The 21,001-nt window shown below is 34.9% G+C and overlaps 1 protein-coding gene across 1 annotated transcript; it reads right to left on the minus strand.

Annotated features, from left to right (window-relative positions):
• Window positions 1-11,617: 11,617 nt before the first annotated feature.
• On the minus strand, window positions 11,618-12,271 carry LOC110466597 (protein crumbs homolog 1-like). Its single transcript, XM_021523185.1, has one exon. The coding sequence runs from the start codon at window positions 12,269-12,271 to the stop codon at window positions 11,618-11,620; it is 654 nt and encodes a 217-aa protein (XP_021378860.1).
• Between the last annotated feature and the right edge of the window lie 8,730 nt (window positions 12,272-21,001).

Below are 21,001 nucleotides of genomic sequence, written 5' to 3' on the forward strand. Positions count from 1 at the left end.
AGTGTAGTCCTGATAATTGAAGCAGATATTACCATTTTAGAGTAAGTTAAGATTATTGAAGCAAATATTACAATTTCAAATGTTAGTCAAGATTATTGAAGCAGACATTACCATCTCAGTGTAAGTCCAGATTATTGAGACAGACATTTACTATATAAGTGTAATAGATATAAGCATTTAGGTGTTCAGATTGAGAATGCCCACTTAAGAGAATATTAAAAACTTGTAGAGATCTGTTTATCAACACGTTGCTACGTGGGTTTTCTCCATATACTCCAGTTTCCTTCCACATTAACCCCCACTCCTCGCTTCCATCCGGGCCAACAAGTATTTACATTAGATTGAAAATAGCCTCCTCAAATGCGACGTCATATTGGTGACCTTGAACACATATTTATGTAAAGTCATATTTATTCACCTATATCATTATCATACAAATGTTGGCGCTAACACTCTACTTTACGTCAGTTAACAAGAATCATGTCAATCAAGGGGCCATAACTGTGGCAGACCAAACCCAAGTTAGCGATAAGGCTACGTATATTTTTGTTTATAAACGAAATGAACATAAACAGAGAGCAAAGAATTGCATGTGTCATTGTATTATTCAGCTTGGAAACACAGATATTAGACGCATCAAAGTAGGAAAACGATTTGATATGCCTATTCATACCTATTGACCTTTTTGTTAACAGGTGTCTTATTTTGAAATTACATCTTCTGACATAACGTGACGCATAGGAAGTCTCACTCATTATGAATCATTGGTTTCATTATATATAATTTCCGATTTTACACTGGACACAGTCATCAACACAAAAAAACAGTATCTACATTCTCATTAATTACCCATAAGCCTGTAATAAGCGTGAAATCTTTGATTTATAATGCACAATAGGTGTATAAACATAGGGTATGGTTACAGAGCAAACTTGCTGTATACATGTGTTTATTGTATTAGATAAGTTCAATTGGTTGACTGACCGAAAACATCCTTGTTTTATACATTCATGTATACCGTTCATATTCCCTGTCTACTTTTTACATTTAATGATCAGCTGTTTGTTTGTTCAGATAATTTTCTTTTATATAGCTGATATTATATTTGTCACTAATTTCTAAAGGTCGACCGAAATAACTTGTCTAATCTATTTCATTATCACATTGTTGTTGGCTAAATGCTTCTCCATTCCTATAGTTGACACTGTATTTGTCGATATGTATTTATGATATCAGAGACTTATGTAAATTACCTATCGCTTACTCATGTCTCGTTTTTTAAATCTCACACATTCCGTGTAATTATACTATTCTTGATATTTACTAGAAAAATGTTTAAAAAACACACAAAAATGCATTATAACGAACAAAAAGTTAACTAAATCTGAGCAACGTTTTTACTGATAATAATACTATTCTATGATATAAAGTACAAATGAATGGGTATATTTATAATAATAATAATTAATAATTGGAGGTTCTTATATACCGCTTTATCACAACCTAGTTCGTAGGTCGTCTCAAAGCGGTTATAGGGCCTTTGCAACATTTCTCAACTCCCTGAGGACAATACAGCCGTAGCTGCCATTTCGGCGCCAACAGCTAGCATTCAACAATTCTAGCACTGTCCAATAGTATATGTCATACTATATTTACATTTACAGCTGAGTAGACTGGAACAAGCGGATTAAAGTATCTTGCTCAAGGATACAACACATTGCCGTGCCGTGACGCGAACCCGCAACCCTTCGGTCACGAGCCCGGTGTCCTACCACTGGACTACCGTGCCTCCTTTATTACAATTTTATTTGCAAACTATAGGAGTTAGTGATACATTACCATATGAAAACTATATAGACTTTAACTGATGTCATACTATATGTTTACTTTATACCATACTACAGGTTGCGCACATTATAAGACTTTACTGACACAATATATCTTAATATAACATAACTATACAAGCACGTTCTTACATTAATATTTACATTTCTACTGAACTTGGACTCAATATACCTACTAAACATTTTAAAGGTTATTTTTTGACATTGCAGTTGGCGTTGGAATACATCAGCATATTATCAACCTGATTACTCTGTTATTCCGCGGAGTACGGAAGTAGTTCTATTAAGAGATTTTTTTTGTCAGAAGTTTTTAATTGAATTAAGGAATCTAATTTACATCTTAATTTGTTTTTCGTTGTAATCATTGCAAACAGGTTATTCATCTAACCAGGACGACGTCTTACAGTGACTGATGACATCATAAGCTTCGGTACCTTCTGTGGTGTTAGACTTGCACAAGACCGATATTATGAAAAGTATCAAAAACATGTAAATATCGCACTGAATGTAATTATAAGAATAGAATCCTTTTTTTGTTGAGGTTTATGGGGTATAAACCTCAATGGGTCGTGAGACAATATAAACTCGCAGTTCATACAATTTGTCTCAAGACACATTGAGGTTTATATCCAGTAAAACCTAAACAAAACAGGATTCAATCCTTAGATATATGTCATTTATAGGGGTTACTGATACAATCCCATATGTTAACTTTAGTGATTTATTCATACTTTACTGTTTATACACTATATGTGATTGTTGATAATATACTTTGCGTAAACAAAAGGGGCATATTTTGGTTTGTTTGGTTTTATATTGTTTGCCGTTCTATCAACGTCTAAGGTTTTTTCAAGGACGTGCCTCAATGTGTGTTGTGTATGCGTGCATGTCTGTATGTGTGCTGGACGTAGTGTATGTTGGTTTAGGATCTGATCCCGACTTTATAGTGCTATATCACTTAATTACCATGCCGAAGGTATCCAGCACAGCATTCCCTCCGGTCACATGATACTGACAATGGGTGAACCGATTGTTGCTATCACCCTGAATGCTGAACGTTAAGCAGGGAACAGCAAATTACATTTTAAGGACTTTAGTATGCCTTAGGACGGAACCAACTGACTTCATCACCCGGGCGAAGGTTCAACATTAAAGCTAAAAGTAAGGTATTGCCAAGCAAGGCGCTATGAAATAAAAATTAGTTAGAAGTAACGAGAAAAAAATGATCCAAAATATTGCAATGGGTGCAGCAGATTTATGTTGGTCACTTCTGTGTCCCTAAGTAGAGGGCACTAAAACAAATTGCAAATTCTGCAGGGGGTCCCACATTAGTCGCCTCTAACGATACCTATGCAGTGGGTAACAGCATGTATATTGTTTTGTCGATCCCCGACCTGCAGGATAGAAAAGGGGCCTACAGTAATTTATGTACACTATATCGGTAATAGGGAACTCATCTTACTGCGAAATCAATAGGCCTATTAAGACGCTATTTGTTATCGCTTGTTTCATTATTGGCCTGTAACATCTTATTAATACGACGCGCATAACAATGAGTGTGACGTCGAATGACGTCAGTCGGAATGCTACCCCATTTCTATATCAATGATCGGGCAAGTTCCTTATGTTTCAGGGCTTAATTTGCCGGCGTCGATGTCGGAGCCCACGAACATATCAAGAGAGTCAGCAGGCCAATCCAACACACGGCCATTGTTCTTTCTCATAAACGTTCTGCTAACATGACAAGTATGAGCAGAGGCGTTATCTTGCTAACGCCAGGTCCATGACGTTGTTAATAGAGACCACCACCAGGGTCAATATATCATCATGATAACAGGTGTCATTTAAATGTTCATACACTGTACTAACCTGCTGCAATAACTACTGCAAATTCCGCGGTATGTCACTCCGATATCGCAAAAAAGGGGCAACATTCAGTTGGCAAGCCGGCGAAACGTTCACTTCGGTGTCGCCATACCCGCTGCATCACGTCAAGCAAAGGCGAAACGCAATTGAATGTATGACATTATTTACACCCCTCAACACGCATCGGTGGTGTGTCTTGGCTCAAGTAAGGTAGTTTTTGAGATAGTGCTGTGTCAAAACGGAACGGGTACAAGGCCGTTTGCGCACACGAACGACTGAATTTCAAAAGATTGTACACGTTTCGGAAACTTAAACGGCCACACGGAAAGCTTAATAGGGTTGGCTCGCGCCAAGAAATGTATCCCGTAAATACCGTAGACAAATATGACGGTCTTCCCGGAGTAGCTGACTCCTTGTTTACCAGATCTGGGACGCTCGGATTCAGACCCAGTATGATAAAAACGGTCGTTCTCACGAAGTACCATAAACACCGATTAACTTCAGCCTCATCAGTTGTTAAATATGACGTTTTAATTTTGCATCAGGTAAGAATATACTGATGTTTTTCATTTTTGTCACTCCTAACTTGCACGTGCAACGTGCCAACATCCTCCTGATTAATTAGGATGTCGTGTCCAAGCATGATGTAAGTAATTAAACAAATGCGTTTCCTGTTAAGTTTTTTTTTAAACTGACACAACATATAGAACCAAAGATTAAAGGATATTCGATAAACGAATACAGTGGTGTTTTAGTTTAAGTTTTTTTCTCTCCAGCATATATGTAAAGTTTATCAATGGAATGTCATATGTAAACTATCACGGTCAATGTTAAATGTATATTAAAGCAATTCATTGGTTTCATTGAAAAAATACCGAGTGTTAAATATATACGCGTAAAATTGGTCGACAACATATCTTGGCCAAAGGGGTTTACTAGGACAATAGCATATAGAATCAATAGGTAGTTTGGAACCTTACTAAATATAAAACATTGGGGTATTTGAAATAACCAATCTCAACGTTTAAATAAAATGATATGTGTGCACTAAAATGGAAAATTGATAAAGTGCTCGTAATACAGATTCGAATTAGCGCAGTGTTATTTTCGCGTTTCGTCTGGAAATAAATATTTGCGCCATGGAAATTTCGCGGAAAATAGGTCGGTCCTTCGTGTCTGTTATTTTTCCCCCCATGCTGTCATATGACTTTCACGTGACATTTCTATACTATCAGTTGATCGGTCAGGTATGGACTGGTCAATAGAATGAACTCATGCGTGACGTATAACAGTACATCTTACCTCAGATAGCCTTACTTTATTGCTGACTATGTTTGATTGGTTGAAACTCGCTCGAAGAAGTGACTGAACATAGTTACCCGAATATTACGACAGTTTAAACTTTATTTTATTATCGGTATATACATGATATACGTATAGGATTCGAAAAAAAAGTACAAAGAACTTATGTTAATCCGTCTCCTTTTTTTTGTGAAACGGCGATTAGACGGCTTTGACTAATATTATGCATATACATATAGATAGGACATGATGATGTATATGTACATGTAGCTGTTCTGTTTCACTGTGTCTTGAAAAAGGAGCGGATCGCTCCGAAAATTTGACAACCTAAACTTGTCCACACTGTTGGAATTACTTCTTTGCCCCATATAGATAAGATATAGGTATATGGAAGAGAGAGGACGGAGGAGGAAAGAGGGAAAAGGGTGCAAAAGGGTTTAAAGAAAAGGTTGTTGGGGTAAAGTATATAGAGGAGTAAATTGACTGCATTATGCGAGGGAACTGGCTGGAGTGTATTTAAATATTACCTTAAAGCATGCTATCTGTATAGGTCTACTAATCTGTTTCAGTTTTCTGTATATTAATACGTAAGCACAACCATAATGATAATGTGCGAGTTAAACAGGCTATGGTACGAGTCAGCAATAATTTGCGAGTTAAACAGGCTATGTTACGAGTCAGTAATAATGTGCGAGTTAGACAGGCTATGGTACGAGTCAGTAATAATTTGCGAGTTAAACAGGCTATGGTACGAGTAAGTAATAATGTGCGAGTTAAACCGGTTATGCTACGAGTCAGTAATAATGTGCGAGTGAAACAGGCTATGGGACGAGTCAGTAATAATGTGCCAGTTAAACAGGCTATGGTACGAGTCAGTAGTAATGTGCGAGTTAAACAGGCTATGGTGCGAGTCAGTAATAATGTGCGAGTTAAACAGGAAATGGTACGAGTCAGTAATAATGTGCGATTTAAACAGGTTATGGTACGAGTCAGTAATAATGGGCGAGTTAAACAGGTTATGGTACGAGTCAGCAATAATGTGCGAGTTAAACAGGATATGGTACGAGTCAGTAATAATTTGCGAGTTAAACAGGTTATGGTACGAGCCAGTAATAATGTGTGAGTTAAACAGGCTATGGTACGAGTCAATAATAATGTGCGAGTTAAACAGGGTATGGTACGAGTCAGTAATAATGTGCGATTTAAACAGGTTATGGTACGAGTCAGTAATAATTTGCGAGTTAAACAGGCTATGTTACGAGTCAGTAATAATGTGCGAGTTACACAGGTTATGCCACGAGTCCGTAATAATGTGCGAGTTAAACAGGTTACGTTACGAGTCAGTAATAATGTGCGAGTTAAGCAGGCTATGGTACGACTCAGTAATAATGTGCGAGTTAAACAGGGTATGCTACGAGTCAGTAATAATGTGCGGGTTAAACAGGCTATGGTACGAGTCAGTGATAATGTGCGAGTTAAACAGGTAATGGTACGAGTTAGTAATAATGTGCGAGTTAAACAGGTAATGGTACGAGTCAGTAATAATGTGCGATTTAAACAGGTTATGGTACGAGTCAGTAATAATTTGCGAGTTAAACAGGTTATGGTACGAGTCAGTAATAATTTGCGAGTTAAACAGGCTATGTTACGAGTCAGTAATAATGTGCGAGTTACACAGGTTATGCCACGAGTCCGTAATAATGTGCGAGTTAAACAGGTTATGGTACGAGTCAGTAATAATGTGTGAGTTAAGCAGGCTATGGTACGAGTCAGTATTAATGTGCGAGTTAAACAGGTTATGGTACGAGTCAGTAATAATGTGTGAGTTAAACAGGCTATTGTACGAGTCAGTAATATTGTGCGAGTTAAACAGGTTATGGTACGAGTCAGTAATAATGTGCGAGTTAAAAGGCTATGGTACGAGACAGTAATAATGTGCGAGTTAAGCAGGGTATGGTACGAGTCAGTAATAATGTGCGAGTTAAGCAGGGTATGGTACGAGTCAGTAATAATGTGCGAGGTAAACAGGTTATGCTACGAGTCAGTAATAATGTGCGAGTTAAGCAGGCTGTGGTACGAGTCAGTGATAATGTGCGAGTTAAACAGGTTTTGGTACGAGTCAGTAATAATGTGCGAGTTAACCAGGTTATGGTACGAGTCAGTAATAATGTGCGAGGTAAACAGGCTATGGTACGAGTCAGTAATATTGTGCGAGTTAAACAGGTTATGGTACGAGACAGTAATAATGTGCGAGTTAAACAGGTTTTGGTACGAGTCAGTAATAATGTGCGACTTAAACAGGTTAGGGTACGAGTCAGTAATAATGTGCGAGTTAATCAGGCTATGGTACGAGTCAGTAATAATGTGTGAGTTAAGCAGGCTATGGTACGAGTCAGTGATAATGTGCGATTAAAAAGGCTATGGTACGAGTCAGTAATAATGTGTGAGTTAAACAGGTTATGGTACGAGTCAGTTATAATGTGCGAGTTAAACAGGTTTTGGTACGAGTCAGTAATAATGTGCGACTTAAACAGGTTAGGGTACGAGTCAGTAATAATGTGCGAGTTAAAAGGCTATGGTACGAGGCAGTAATAATGTGCGAGTTAAACGGGTTATGGTACGAGTCAGTAATAATGTGCGAGTTAAGCAGGTTATGGTACGAGTCAGTAATAATGTGCGAGTTAAACATGTTATTGTACGAGTCAGTAATAATGTGCGAGTTAAGCAGGCTATGGTACGAGTCAGTGATAATGTGCGAGTTAAAAGGCTATGGTACGAGTCAGTAATAATGTGCGAGTTAAACAGGTTTTGGTACGAGTCAGTAATAATGTGCGAGTTAAACAGGTTATGGTACGAGTCACTTATAATGTGCGAGTTAAACAGGCTATGGTACGAGTCAGTAATAATGTGCGAGTAAAACAGGCTATGGTACGAGTCAGTAATAATGTGTGAGTTAAACAGGTGATGGTATGAGTCAGTAATAATAATAATGTGCGAGTTAAACAGGCTATGGTACGAGTCAATAATAATGTGCGAGTTAAACAGGTTATGGTACGAGTCAATAATAATGTGCGAGTTAAACAGGTTATGGTACGAGTCACTTATAATGTGCGAGTTAAACAGGCTGTGGTACGAGTCAGTAATAATGTGCGAGTTAAGCAGGTTATGGTACGAGTCAGTAATAATGTGCGAGTTAAACAGGTGATGGTATGAGTCAGTAATAATGTGCGAGTTAAGCAGGCTATGGTACGAGTCAGTGATAATGTGCGAGTTAAAAGGCTATGGTACGAGTCAGTAATAATGTGCGAGGTAAACAGGTTATGGTACGAGTCAGTAATAATGTGCGAGGTAAACAGGTTATGGTACGAGTCAGTAATAATGTGCGAGTTTAACAGGTTATGGTACGAGTCAGTAATAATGTGTGAGTTAAACAGGTGATGGTATGAGTCAGTAATAATAATAATGTGCGAGTTAAACAGGCTATGGTACGAGTCAGTAATTATGGTACGAGTCAGTAATAATGTGCGAGTTAAACAGGTTATGGAGCAATACCTTTGACAATGAAATGAAAATTAGTTTTTCTTCAAATTTCTCCTGCAGAATACGAGATATTGTTCCATTCTTCCGGAAATGTTTCTAGCAAAATGCAGTCCTTCCAATAACTATTTTCAAAGTAAAATTCTGAACTTCTTTTTTTTCAAATTTCTTCTTTAAATAATAAAATACTGTTGTTTGTTTAAGTACACGTATGCAAACTATTAAATAGATTTTTTAAATTTAATTTGATTTGTGTAAGTTCTATTTATTATTGAAGTATAATAAGATGTAAAGATGTTTTTTTTTTTGGTAGAAATCTGTTACATTTTTGATAAACGTTTTGATGATCAAATTTCAATCTGGCATATATTTCAGTAAAAGTGTCATCTTCGTCAATCTGAGCAAAGGTGAGTATGTACCTGTGAAGTATGTGATTGCTTTAGAAAAAGTTTATAATTCAATTTGGTATCATTTGGTTTAAGACCGTCCGCTCAAAACTCAGTGCAAAAAAACAACTATTTTGAAAATTTGGTTTGACGGTCTTTATCATAAGTTCACTGGTTGTTAAGGTGAGAGTTTGAGTGTTAAAACATTGCAATAATTTAGCATCAAGACGTTATTATATAGTTATGACTTTAACAGTTATTAGAAACAAATCATAAGGATAATGACAGTTATAAAAATATATATCAAAACCAATTATTTTCGGTAGTATACACCACACTCTTTCCAGTAATACCGCACGTCTTGTGCGTGTCTTTCCCTCTTCTATATATCTTTTTGTGTCATAAAAGTATGTATAGAACACATTATTCAAATGAAAACAAGAGTTCATGATGTAAGGGGGTCTGTTATATGACAACATTCATGTGTATGACACCAACATTAACGTACTGTAGGTGCTGGTAGGTAGGCTAACTATCTTGATAATGCTAACAGACTGTGGTTTCGTGTGAACGTTTATGATAATGATGTGCTGCTCGTCAACCTTGCCGCCAGCTATCACTATTATACACGATGATTGATAAACCAGGAAACGGGACCAACTATGGGCATCCATTATGCCCTTGCACTCAGTAAAACTCTTAAAATCGCCGATCAGTGTATTTTCAATTAAAAATGAATCGATTGCATCCTTTTCTCTAAGTGCTTTGAAGCATTTTAGATCATCACTTTAATTGAAAATATCCCGTTTATCTCTCTAACAACTGTTTCCATGGTAATTAAGTTGATGTACAGGGTAATGGACAAATTAGGTCTAGCATTAATAGTTGAAAATACTCCGTTTGTCTCTTGCAACTGTTTCCAGGATCAAGTTGAATATACTAATACCGTGTTTTGTAAAAATAAAATAAAATAAACAATCCTGTTTTTGTGTATAATAATATAAAGTACCGCCCTTCCAAACCGTTATCCTCCGGGATATCAGACGTACTGGGTGATATAATTTATCACCATGACTGACCGTGCACGAATTCTTTAGCTTATACACAAACACAAACACAAGATTCATTTTTCGTGTTTTACTCTGCTCTCACATAGCTCTACAGAGTGCCATCGTTTAACAACACCCCTATGATAGTTACCAATAATATAGCATTGATGACAATATTATGACCTTTTGATGATGTTCAATTATGTCAACCCGTACCAGATTGTATACCAATTAATTACAGCTATATTTGATATAATTCTATAACAATATATTTGACATGTAGCAATGCGACAGATGAGCGTGATAGGTAATTGATAGATTTCTTGATAGAAGGGTGTCGTCGGAAGAACACCACGAAAACACACTTAAAGCGTTAACACCAGTAGGCGTAACAATATATAAGTAAATCCCCTACGGATGGTGAAAAAAGTTATGAAGGAAGACACATTTTGCTATGACAGATATGAAAATAAAAAGTAATCTGAAATCAATATTTATTTTTGACATGATTCTCTCAACTTTATTGACATGTTTATGTTAAAAGATGAACGAACGTAACACAGAGAATGAATTAAACTGTATCCTACAACTGTTTCGTCCCTTTTAGGACTCATCGGTGAGGCTAGGGGCAACCTATCCCTACATTAACTGACAGAAATCAAGAGTGATCAATACAAGTTCTTATAATTTGTTTCATAGTTGTTGTAAGATAAAGTTTACATATATTTATAACCCAAACAAAAGTAATGTAGAAGTTATTTATCAAATATATCAAATCACTATGTAGCAGTATTGACATGATGTAATACTGACGATAAAACATTCTAATTTTGAGTAAACATAAAATTTAAAAAAAATCAACACCTCATACGTTTCTTATCCTTTGCAGAACAAACTCACGAAAGCAATAGCTGCAGGCTAACCTTAACCCTTCTTACACATATAAACGTAATATATATGTACATGTAGATGTCTTCTAAATAAAAACGACCGCAAACCATACTCTTCATAATTTATTTTAATTGATGTTAATCAAATTACCACAGTTTCTACAACTGAAGCATTTTACATTTCAAAAACAAACACAATATACAAGATAAATATTAAAAGAGACCTACCAATCATCATCATCAGTCTGACACATACATTTAACTAAACTTGAGTCTATACATATCGAGTTTCATATCGATTGTGAGATTACTATTCAATTAAGCAAAATACAAACTAACGGATTTCTCTGATAGTAAATGGAGTTGTTTCTAGCAATTTGGCATCCAAATATTATTTTCATTATTGTATATAATCAAATATGTAAAATGACTTATTTTGAAAAATAAAACCCGTGTCATTCCGTTTAACTATATTTTTTTGTAAATTTCGTAGCATAAATAGATGTCTTAATAATGGAGAATATCTGCTAATATTATTCTCTGTATTTAACATGATAAGATGATTAATTGATATTTTTCTACATTGTACCAAACGCTCAACAACAATTTTCAAGCACAAACAATTGACGCCAGTAATGACAAACGTGATGCAAAATGAGCAAATGAGAAGAAAAGTTCTAAATGGATAAAAGCATGATCTGGATTTCATCTGGGACTAATTTGAAGAGTTTTTTAGTGTTGTTCTACGCTCCAGTTACCATTTTTCGTGACGTCATTTCGTGCCAGAACGGATATCGTACAGTTCCACAGTCTGGTCCGGAGAATGGCCACGGACAGCCACACAGCATTTTGCCAAGCTTCCTTTCCACAAGACAAGAACCACCGTTTTTACATTTTTTGTCACAACGAACTTCACAAAAGTCTCCAATGAATCCTGCCTTACAGATACAGCTAAACCGCAACCGGCCCTCCCGTGATATACTGTGGTCACATTCAGCATCGTTGTAACATCTGAAGCCGAAACCACAGGATGTGTAACTTCCGTAGGTTTTAAACGGATTCGGTAAAACATCAAGAGTTCCCATTCGGACGTTTCTGGCAACGGTGATAAAACCAGCTCCCTTTCCATCCCTGACCTCATTTGGCTTGATTTGTAAATTAGTTCCACAGTTTTTCTCGCATTTGATGTTGCAGTTTGCTCCAGTATAGTTCTGATCACACACACAGATGACAGAACTAGATCTCTCTTCACAGTGTCCATGCTCACAGGTCAGTGCAGCACATATTGTAGTTTGTCGCCTGATCCGTTGAAGTAGTTCAGACACGCGTCCTTCATGACTCTGTACACTAACAAGAAGGCATATTCCAAGAATAAGAAGACTATTCATCATGTCCATTTTTAGATTTCAGTTCCGCACGAATTCTGTTTCTTCTTGAAATTCACTAAAGTTAATAAAGTACTTTAGTAGTCTTAACAAATGTATGGTATTCGTATACCTTAAAGGTTTTTACTATAGCATTAATATTATGACTCTATGTAAAATATAATTCGCACTGATCGGAAAAAAGTTTGTCAGGTCTACACTATTTCACAAGAGACACAATTAGCCATGTACAACACAAGTCGAATGCTATTGTATCAATGAATAGCAGTATTTTCCTTTTCCTCTTTTATTCGATTTTGGATATAGCCTCTGACCAATCAGAACTCAAGTATGTATTTTCGAACGCCGATTACCCATACATCTATCGTTTGTAGGAGTATGTCTCGGGGCAACGTATAACCCGGAGGTAATCACACGACGTGTGTACTGTATGTCAGGTTGACTTATCACGTGGGAACCTGTTACAGTCTCTACCAGCGTTTCAATTTGTGTGGTAGACAGTCTGTAAAGACGATACACGTCGAGCCAATACACTACGACATCTTTACACACAAAAACTAGTACAGGCTGACGTACAGAAACACTGGGATTTACATCAAAGATGTAAGTTAACAGGTGATAACCTCTGTTGATCTGTTGATACAACATTCCATTGCTGTCTGTCATAGATTGTACTGGCTGTCCAGGCAGGGCAATGTGTTGTCGCGCTAAAGTAGGCACCTGTCGGCTTTGTGATTAATACCGATGCAGGAAACAAATAAACAAAACATATTAGTGTAGCAAAAAGATGAACGAGGAGGAGGAAATGTATTGAAGATTGGACAGTGTAGAAGATCAGTCTTGTCGAACAATGACTTGCTACACTCATAACATTAAATCGTTCCTTTACATTAATTAGTTCGTTTGAAAAAATAGATAGCATGCTATATATCAAATGCAATTTCTGTGTATACATATTCCTGAAATAGATATAGACATTTATATACTTATTACAATATACATATAGACGAAAAAAATAACATGATATATATATATAATCCATTTTCTATTGATTTTTTATCCTTCAAAGTAAAACAAACCAGGAAACAGAACATGCGTTATTTATAAGAAAAATAATATTGTAAAATCCCTTACAAACCCAGTTGCAAACCATCGAAAATCTCAATTGGGTCTAATTACTAAAGTCAATTTTAATAGCTATAAGACGAGCACTTCTACCACCCTGACTTGTTCTTTGACAATTGTACAACATTTTAGTTTAAATGTTTACTGTCTCTGTTGAACATCCTCTTTCACATGTTCTCTAATGACATATGTGCAGTTGCATATTCGATTAAAACTGAGAAAGCATATAGTTTCCAATCTGTCGGCAAATACATTTTAACCATATGAGATTTTTAGAATTTTGATTATAATACCAATTTGTATGTTTTAGTATTAAGGTTTGAAAAGCAATAGCATATAGTTCTACAATAACATCTTTGGAATTTTATATTGGAGAATAAACTTTGACCGTATCTTACGTTCTTCAACATCAATTATAAAACAAAATATCATATTTTCTAATTAATTAATTTTCTGTCATCGTAGCATTTTGAGTTTGATGTGTATATAGTTTTTTATATCATATATAATTTAATTACAGTTTATACAGGGTGACCTTAACTTCACCAAACAGACACGCCGAAGGTCAGTCTATCAGGAAATGAAATAGCTTCTAATTATTTAAGAAATGCATTTGTAACACAGCTAGGTCGCCATATTAATGTTGGCTGTCATCACAGGTGTACAGGGCCGGCCATAGGTGAGGAGCAATTCTTTATAAAAGTCACTTTTTTGTGAAGTAAATATGAATGTTTGTACTTATAATGAGCCCGTCAAAATGTCATCATTATTTAAATAGCGTCCCATTTTGCTTGTCATATTGTTTCTGACAGTGGACACGAGTGACGATATTAGATACCAACGTATGCGAGTAACATCAGAATGTAGACAATTTTAGACGTGTTTGAATATCTTTGCAGCTCAATAAGGAATATATACATAAGTTACACTTCTTTATAAAAACATTACTTTCATTGTAACGACATGGCGACGCCAAATTTAACAGGCCATCTTGAAATTCTAGAAAAATGGCATGTGATGTACTTGGTTGTTTATGTTTCGCGTCAAAACTTCTTAAAGTAACTTCTCTAAATGAGAAAACAAAGACTTGTTTGATTCGACAAACTGTTTCTATATAAACAATGTATGAGATTTTTTTCGTAATTAAATGAAAAATAAAGTCAGGTGTGGCCATCTTAAGAACAAAATGATAAAAATAGAATCAGAACATTAATTTTCATCATGAACGTACATTCATAATTAAACAATCTACTAAGGCCCCTGTATGATATACTGTTATTATTACTATTTCCGAATTATAGTGAAGATGTTCATTATTCATATTTCGCTTGGAAACTGTCATAACATCGAATAATTGAATTTGAATTAACCATTCCTCCACAATTATACTCAGCACGCAGCATTTTGTTTTGTTTGATCCTTTAGCATATCATAACGAGACAAGCAATCTTCGAATGTTAAGTAAATCTTCGATATAATATCCCTCGTCTTCTTTGCAACTTCGTTTACCGCCAACATATTTTAATGTTCTTTTTTTTTTAGAATATTGTAATATATTTCCCTCAATTTTTGAGTTTTACAGTGCTTACAATAACACACACGATGTATTGCTTATACAGTTCGATTATCGATTCTGATGCCTTTGACTGTTGATTCTGAGGTGTCCACCTCTCCCCCCTCGAACGGAATTGGTCTCGTACGTAAATTCAGTTTGAATTAATGTTCGACAGGAACATTTCAAAATAACCGTTTTTGTAAGGTCGTCAAATTCACAATTTAATTATTAAGACAAAATTCAATCTGTCAGGCCGGAGAATATTATCCCCTCCCAATGCCGACATTTTTATGTCCTTGATGACCCAAACAACAAACACAGACCTATTTTGTGTTTACGTCATAACCGTGGAGGAAGGTAGTCAGTCACATGCTCACTCATGTGTACTACGTAGTTATATACAGTGTATCGATGGGGCCTCGCACACCCAAGTTATGTCAATTATTTACTAACGGCTACAAACATCTTACACATTTTGAGATCCTTGGTTGGACGACCGTAATATATGTTCCTTATAATATCTATGTAGCAATTACAATAAAACCGAAAGAAATTTCAAGAGCAAATACAAGATTGGATAAATGTAACATAAAACATACAGTATTTACTAAAATGTACCTAACAATTACACGATTTATGTTCAAATGTTGTGACAAACAAACTATTTGTTACTTGTTTTGTTATTACATTACATGATTCTTTGTGACATCATAAATGTTTGTAAACAACAATCAAATTAAATATGAGTTTGTTCTGTTCTATAAAAGGAAATAATTAAAGTATGTAAATTACATTTATATTTATGCAGGTTTTTTAAGGCACATAAATTATGAACATGCATTCGAAAAGAGAGTTTATTTAGTGAGGAAGTATCCATTAGATGTATATAATAAAGGTAAATTACAGCATAAATGAAACGTCATATCAAATATATGAAAGTATACATCTGAGGCTTATATATCTTCATATTGTTATTTTAATTGGTGAACGACCATTATTATCAAATCACAATTATCAAATTAATATACGTTAAATAGACAAATGAAAACAGGATTTTATTTATCATTTTATAAGCTCTATATATCATCCAGATGGGTATGAAATTATTTAATTATTTCATGTTTTAAGCATACAATAAATTACAAGGCTATGTAATACATTCAAAATCTGAGAGTGCATCTCGGAAGTGTTTCAGGTATGCATGCATGAAGAGATTTATATATTTCACAAACCCATTCGCTTACTTCATAAGGAAATATTCCATCAACAATGGACTTAACTTCTTGATCTTATCCAAGGACTATGATTGTTTATCGTTTATCTGTGTCAACTTAAGACTGTTTACACCGTCACCTTTTTATGGTATACCATTTATATGGTAAGTCTATATAAGTATATGGTATGTTGAGTCTTTAACCAAAGTCAGACACTTCCATTACCTATACTAGTATGTATTTCACTGTAAATCTCGATCGTCTCATATGACTATTTGTACACTAGCAGTACTAGCAGTGGTAGATAAATGTGTTCCTCCCAATCAGATACTACAACAGAGTTTTTGTCTGGTATATAATACCAGGAAGCAGACGTAGGGACATTAATACATAGTATGTGACAGTTGACAGGATAAGAGTATGTTGATATAAAACTGATCGATAACAATATATAAGTATAATGTATAAATTGATATGTACCTGTATAAAACAAACAATGGTATCATAGGATACATCAAACATACAGAAAGTACCATCTTTGTGTGAAAAAAAGCAATGCATCTCCATATTGTTCAATACGGGAATGTTAAAATTATTTAATCTTTGTAATATCTAAATAATGAACGATGAACTTTTTTCATCTATTACTGGTAACTTTACAATATACTAAACCGACTAAGTGACCTTTTAATAAAACAAATGTTGTAAATGGGGTGAATTGACAAACACAAAGTTTAAATTTTACAGTAACGTTTACACTCCATTAGCTCTTCATCTGCATAGTAACGGTATAGTAAGGTATGACGTCATGGAATTCCGTCACATCAAGAATAGATGGACAATCTATGACGCCACACAATATTCTACAGTTACGATGCACCTGACGACGATTTTTTTTATAGATTAATCGCATTTCGTCGGTAGAACTCAACAACTTGGTACGGTTTTAAAGGAACGTCTAGTACATCTAAGCTTAGTACAGATGATCACTCGGCCGATTTTAATAAGGTGTGTTTATCTGTGTCAAAAAGGATGTACACAGAGAAACTTGTAACAAACACAAAACTAACCACACAAAAAAACGCTATGTAATTAGTCAATGGGCAACTCATATGTATGTCAGGTCATATGAATGACCAATCCTCAATCCTATTCAGTAACGGTGATATATCAAACCACAATTACTACACTTCGTTAATTTTCGTTGACTGGCGTTTGGTTAAAAAAAGAAAATAACCACCCAACACCTTCCTTGTGTATATTTAGATAATTGGCCAATTAGGTTTGGTTTGTAGTGACGTTTGGTCAGTGACAAAAGTGACCACTACCGGCTATCCTACTTCATAATCAGTATCCTGTCTGGGAACACCCTATAGGGTAATGATTGGAAGAGTCATCGGTCAGGAACTGCGACTGGTACACATCATCCCTATTTCCTATTGTTAACATGTTATAAACCAAGGTACACGTGTGATTGATGTTTGTTTATTTAACATGAACATCTTTTTTTTTTTACATTCTACTATTATGTATCAACAGACATGTTTTATTCTGTGATATAAAACAAAACTAATGCTAATGCGAAACAAAGTACACAAATGGCTTTAATGCTCAACAAGCAAAGTTAGCTTTTTTTAAAAGAAAACACAAACACTGATGGCGGGATCTTTTAGCAATGAAGACATTTAAAAACATGTTAGTTGTATTTTCTTTCATTTACATAAAATTTGATGACAGTATTGTGATTGGTGTAACGTTTTGTTTTGAGATATTTATTTTTTAATGCATGACAGTGCCTACAATCGTATTGATAAAAAAACATAATACTACAATATTATTAACGACAAAATCAAATTGCATAAAAAGTTCCAATTTGTCAATTAATAAAATACTAAATAAACATAAAACATGATATAATCAATGGTTAAATTAATATTACTGAAATATGTTCAACTATACTTTATGACGAAAACATCTAAATAAAATGATAAACATATACAAAATCACAATTTACACATACCCCTAAATATACTAATTTAGACACCCAAATAAAACAATTACCATAATTAACATTTTTACAAATCGGACCATATCGTCCCGTCAATTCCTAAAGATATTAGGAAACAACTGCAAAACAAAAGGAGAGACAACATAAAATCCCCATAAGCATAAGTGCATTTGTTTTGCATACCAGGAACTGTAGGATAAGACAAATGTTTAGAATTAGTGTCTTCTAAACTCTCCCTGTGGTGACAACACTCTCTTTTAAGACAACAATTTGTAATAGGAATAAGATTAATCAGTTTGGTTTGAATTATAAAGGCGAAGTTTGTTTTGAACACAAACGGGTATTGAGCACTTATTTTGCGAACGTACGAAAACGTCTGTTTTCTTTGTCAAGAAAAGAATGCAAATGAATGGTGTCTTGACTCTAAAAAGCTGAAAACAACTCACTAAGCCACATTGTGCCGAATCAGTAAAGTCAGCCGTCAAAAATCATAGAGACAATTCGCAAATGCAATCAAATACTGCAGGCAGTCAAGGGGACGTGAAACATGGACGAAATGTCTCATTATGTTTGACAACTGACTTTGCTGATTCGACACAGACGTTTTCGAAAGCTCGCAAAAAATGTTTTCAATTCCTGTTTGTGTTCAAAACAAACTTTACAAGTTGTAATGTTGGACGGGTCAACAGTTCACAAATTAAAAATAAAAGCAATTGAAATGATGTATTATTTTGATATAAGAATGAATGAAGAGCACTTGGTGAAGGTATGTCAACATTTTTTTTATGATTATTCTTTATTTGGTTTTAGCTTTGATATATTTACCTTTAATTTATCTGAAACGTGCAAACAAACCGTTGGCAGTAACACTCAATACAGTGTTCTTGAATATTGAAAACATCAGTAATTACTACTACACTACATACTGTCTCAAAATACGATTCTATAACGTACACTTACACCTGAATAACATATGTCAGTTATGACTGATGTGGGGGAGTATTGTGTCAGGTCCGTGTGCCCACCCATGTACAAAACAACACCGCGTTGTCACATTAATCATGAAGCTCTCACTCTTGACGTAATGACGCTTTCAAAAGAGGTCATGCTCAGCAATGAACGTCAAAATTTGCACAAGGGTTTCAGGGTTTTTATGTTATTGTAACCTTTAATGGATTTAGTTAAATCCATATGCCATTAAAACATATAGTACATTAGCTGAAGGTGGGGTCATCCCACGTTGAAGCTAAAAGTCAGCATCGGTCCCTTCACAACGGGAAAATGACACGTTCTGTTACCATAATGATGGTTCAGTTAGAATTTTGATATTGGTTCATAATCCAGCAGCTCTCTATTTCCATAATGCAGTTAAGATAACAAAATATTTTTTTGTGATCTTTGTTTATATAGTCATCTACAAGTTTAAAAACAAAAACAAAACAAAACATAAAGAATCTGAAATTGTTTCACCAAAATAGACATTATATTACCCAAGTATTTCTATGAATGTAACTGTACATGTATAAATGTAACCATACCTTATATCATAATTGATATTATATTATGGTTAAAAAAAGAAATTGCGAATTTGTGACATTTTTTCTCTCTAAGGTCTCTTATAGTCTTGCTCCGATATCATGATGTCCGTGAAAGATGTCGACTGCAGACGGACAAACAGATTTCCAAAGATGCAGATTGACAATTTCTACTGTTGCCATTAGGATCTTATATATTTCCTTGTGTGGTATGGAGGTTTTTATTTCTACTTATAAGTGTTCCTTGTTGATTTGTTGTCACTACCCATGTTTTCGTAATGAGAATTTTGCATAACTTGAATCTGACCTAAACTGACATGACTTGTGTCATCGATAAAGCAGACGACGCTTACCCTTCAGGATCACCTGGTCGTACTCGCCTTGTCTATTTTCCAATGGTCTCCATGTAAATATTTGTCCAAGTTTTATCAGTTTTGAGTTCGAATTGTGGTTTTGTTGTCACTTCGTTATTCTCTAGCATTTTTTCAGTACCTCTGTCATTCTGGTGTTATGCAAAGAGGTCTATTTCGGTCGGTAGTATTACTAGTATTACTTACCTGTATACCTTTAGTTATTAACCATTTATATGTATATTGGAAACGTTATACAAATCCAAGCTGGGATCAGTTATTGGCAGCCGTTTACCCGTATCCTTCTCAAATTACACATGTGGAAAATGTGCATCGCAACTTATGAGAGTAAACGACAGCGCGAAAAGCGGTCTGGTGTTCTGCCGAAATTAAATGTATATAAAATAATTAGGTCAATGGACTTTAATTGATTAATCGAATTTTAAATATGATTTTTTTTAGTTTAATTTTCATAATTTTTGGAAATGTTGTAAGCATTATTTTCTTGATTGCAAACAGTTCAGAGCAGACCTAACGCCCACCCAAAAAACTAGAGAGAGTAAATAATTCACAAAAAACTAGAGAGAGTAAATAATTCACAAAAAACTAGAGAGAGTAAATAATTCACAAAAAAATAGAGAGAGTAAATAATTCACAAAAAACTAGAGAGAGTAAATAATTCACAAAAAACTAGAGAGAGTAAATAATTCCAAGAATTCACGTTCTATTAAATAGAACCATTTATAATAAAGATGTTTTGTGGTGGTTGCTGAGAGGAAATCCGAACGCCCTATGTAGGAGTTTGTTAAATGAGTTTGTCAAGTGTCACACAATTATCTCTTCTATGACAAATGACAACAGGCGTCGGTTTGTTATAGTTATGTTGACAAACTGTGTGTTAAGACATTAAGAATTGTTGTAGACCACGAAAAGTTCCGTTTATGTCCGAATATAC

This window comes from Mizuhopecten yessoensis, unplaced genomic scaffold, assembly GCF_002113885.1.
Source record: "Mizuhopecten yessoensis strain PY_sf001 unplaced genomic scaffold, ASM211388v2 scaffold11139, whole genome shotgun sequence".
In the NCBI taxonomy this organism is placed as follows: Eukaryota; Metazoa; Mollusca; class Bivalvia; order Pectinida; family Pectinidae; genus Mizuhopecten; species Mizuhopecten yessoensis.

What these genes read in the sequence shown, in the direction of transcription:
- LOC110466597 (XM_021523185.1), bottom strand. Translation starts at nt 12,271, where the DNA reads ATGGACATGATGAATAGTCTTCTTATTCTTGGAATATGCCTTCTTGTT.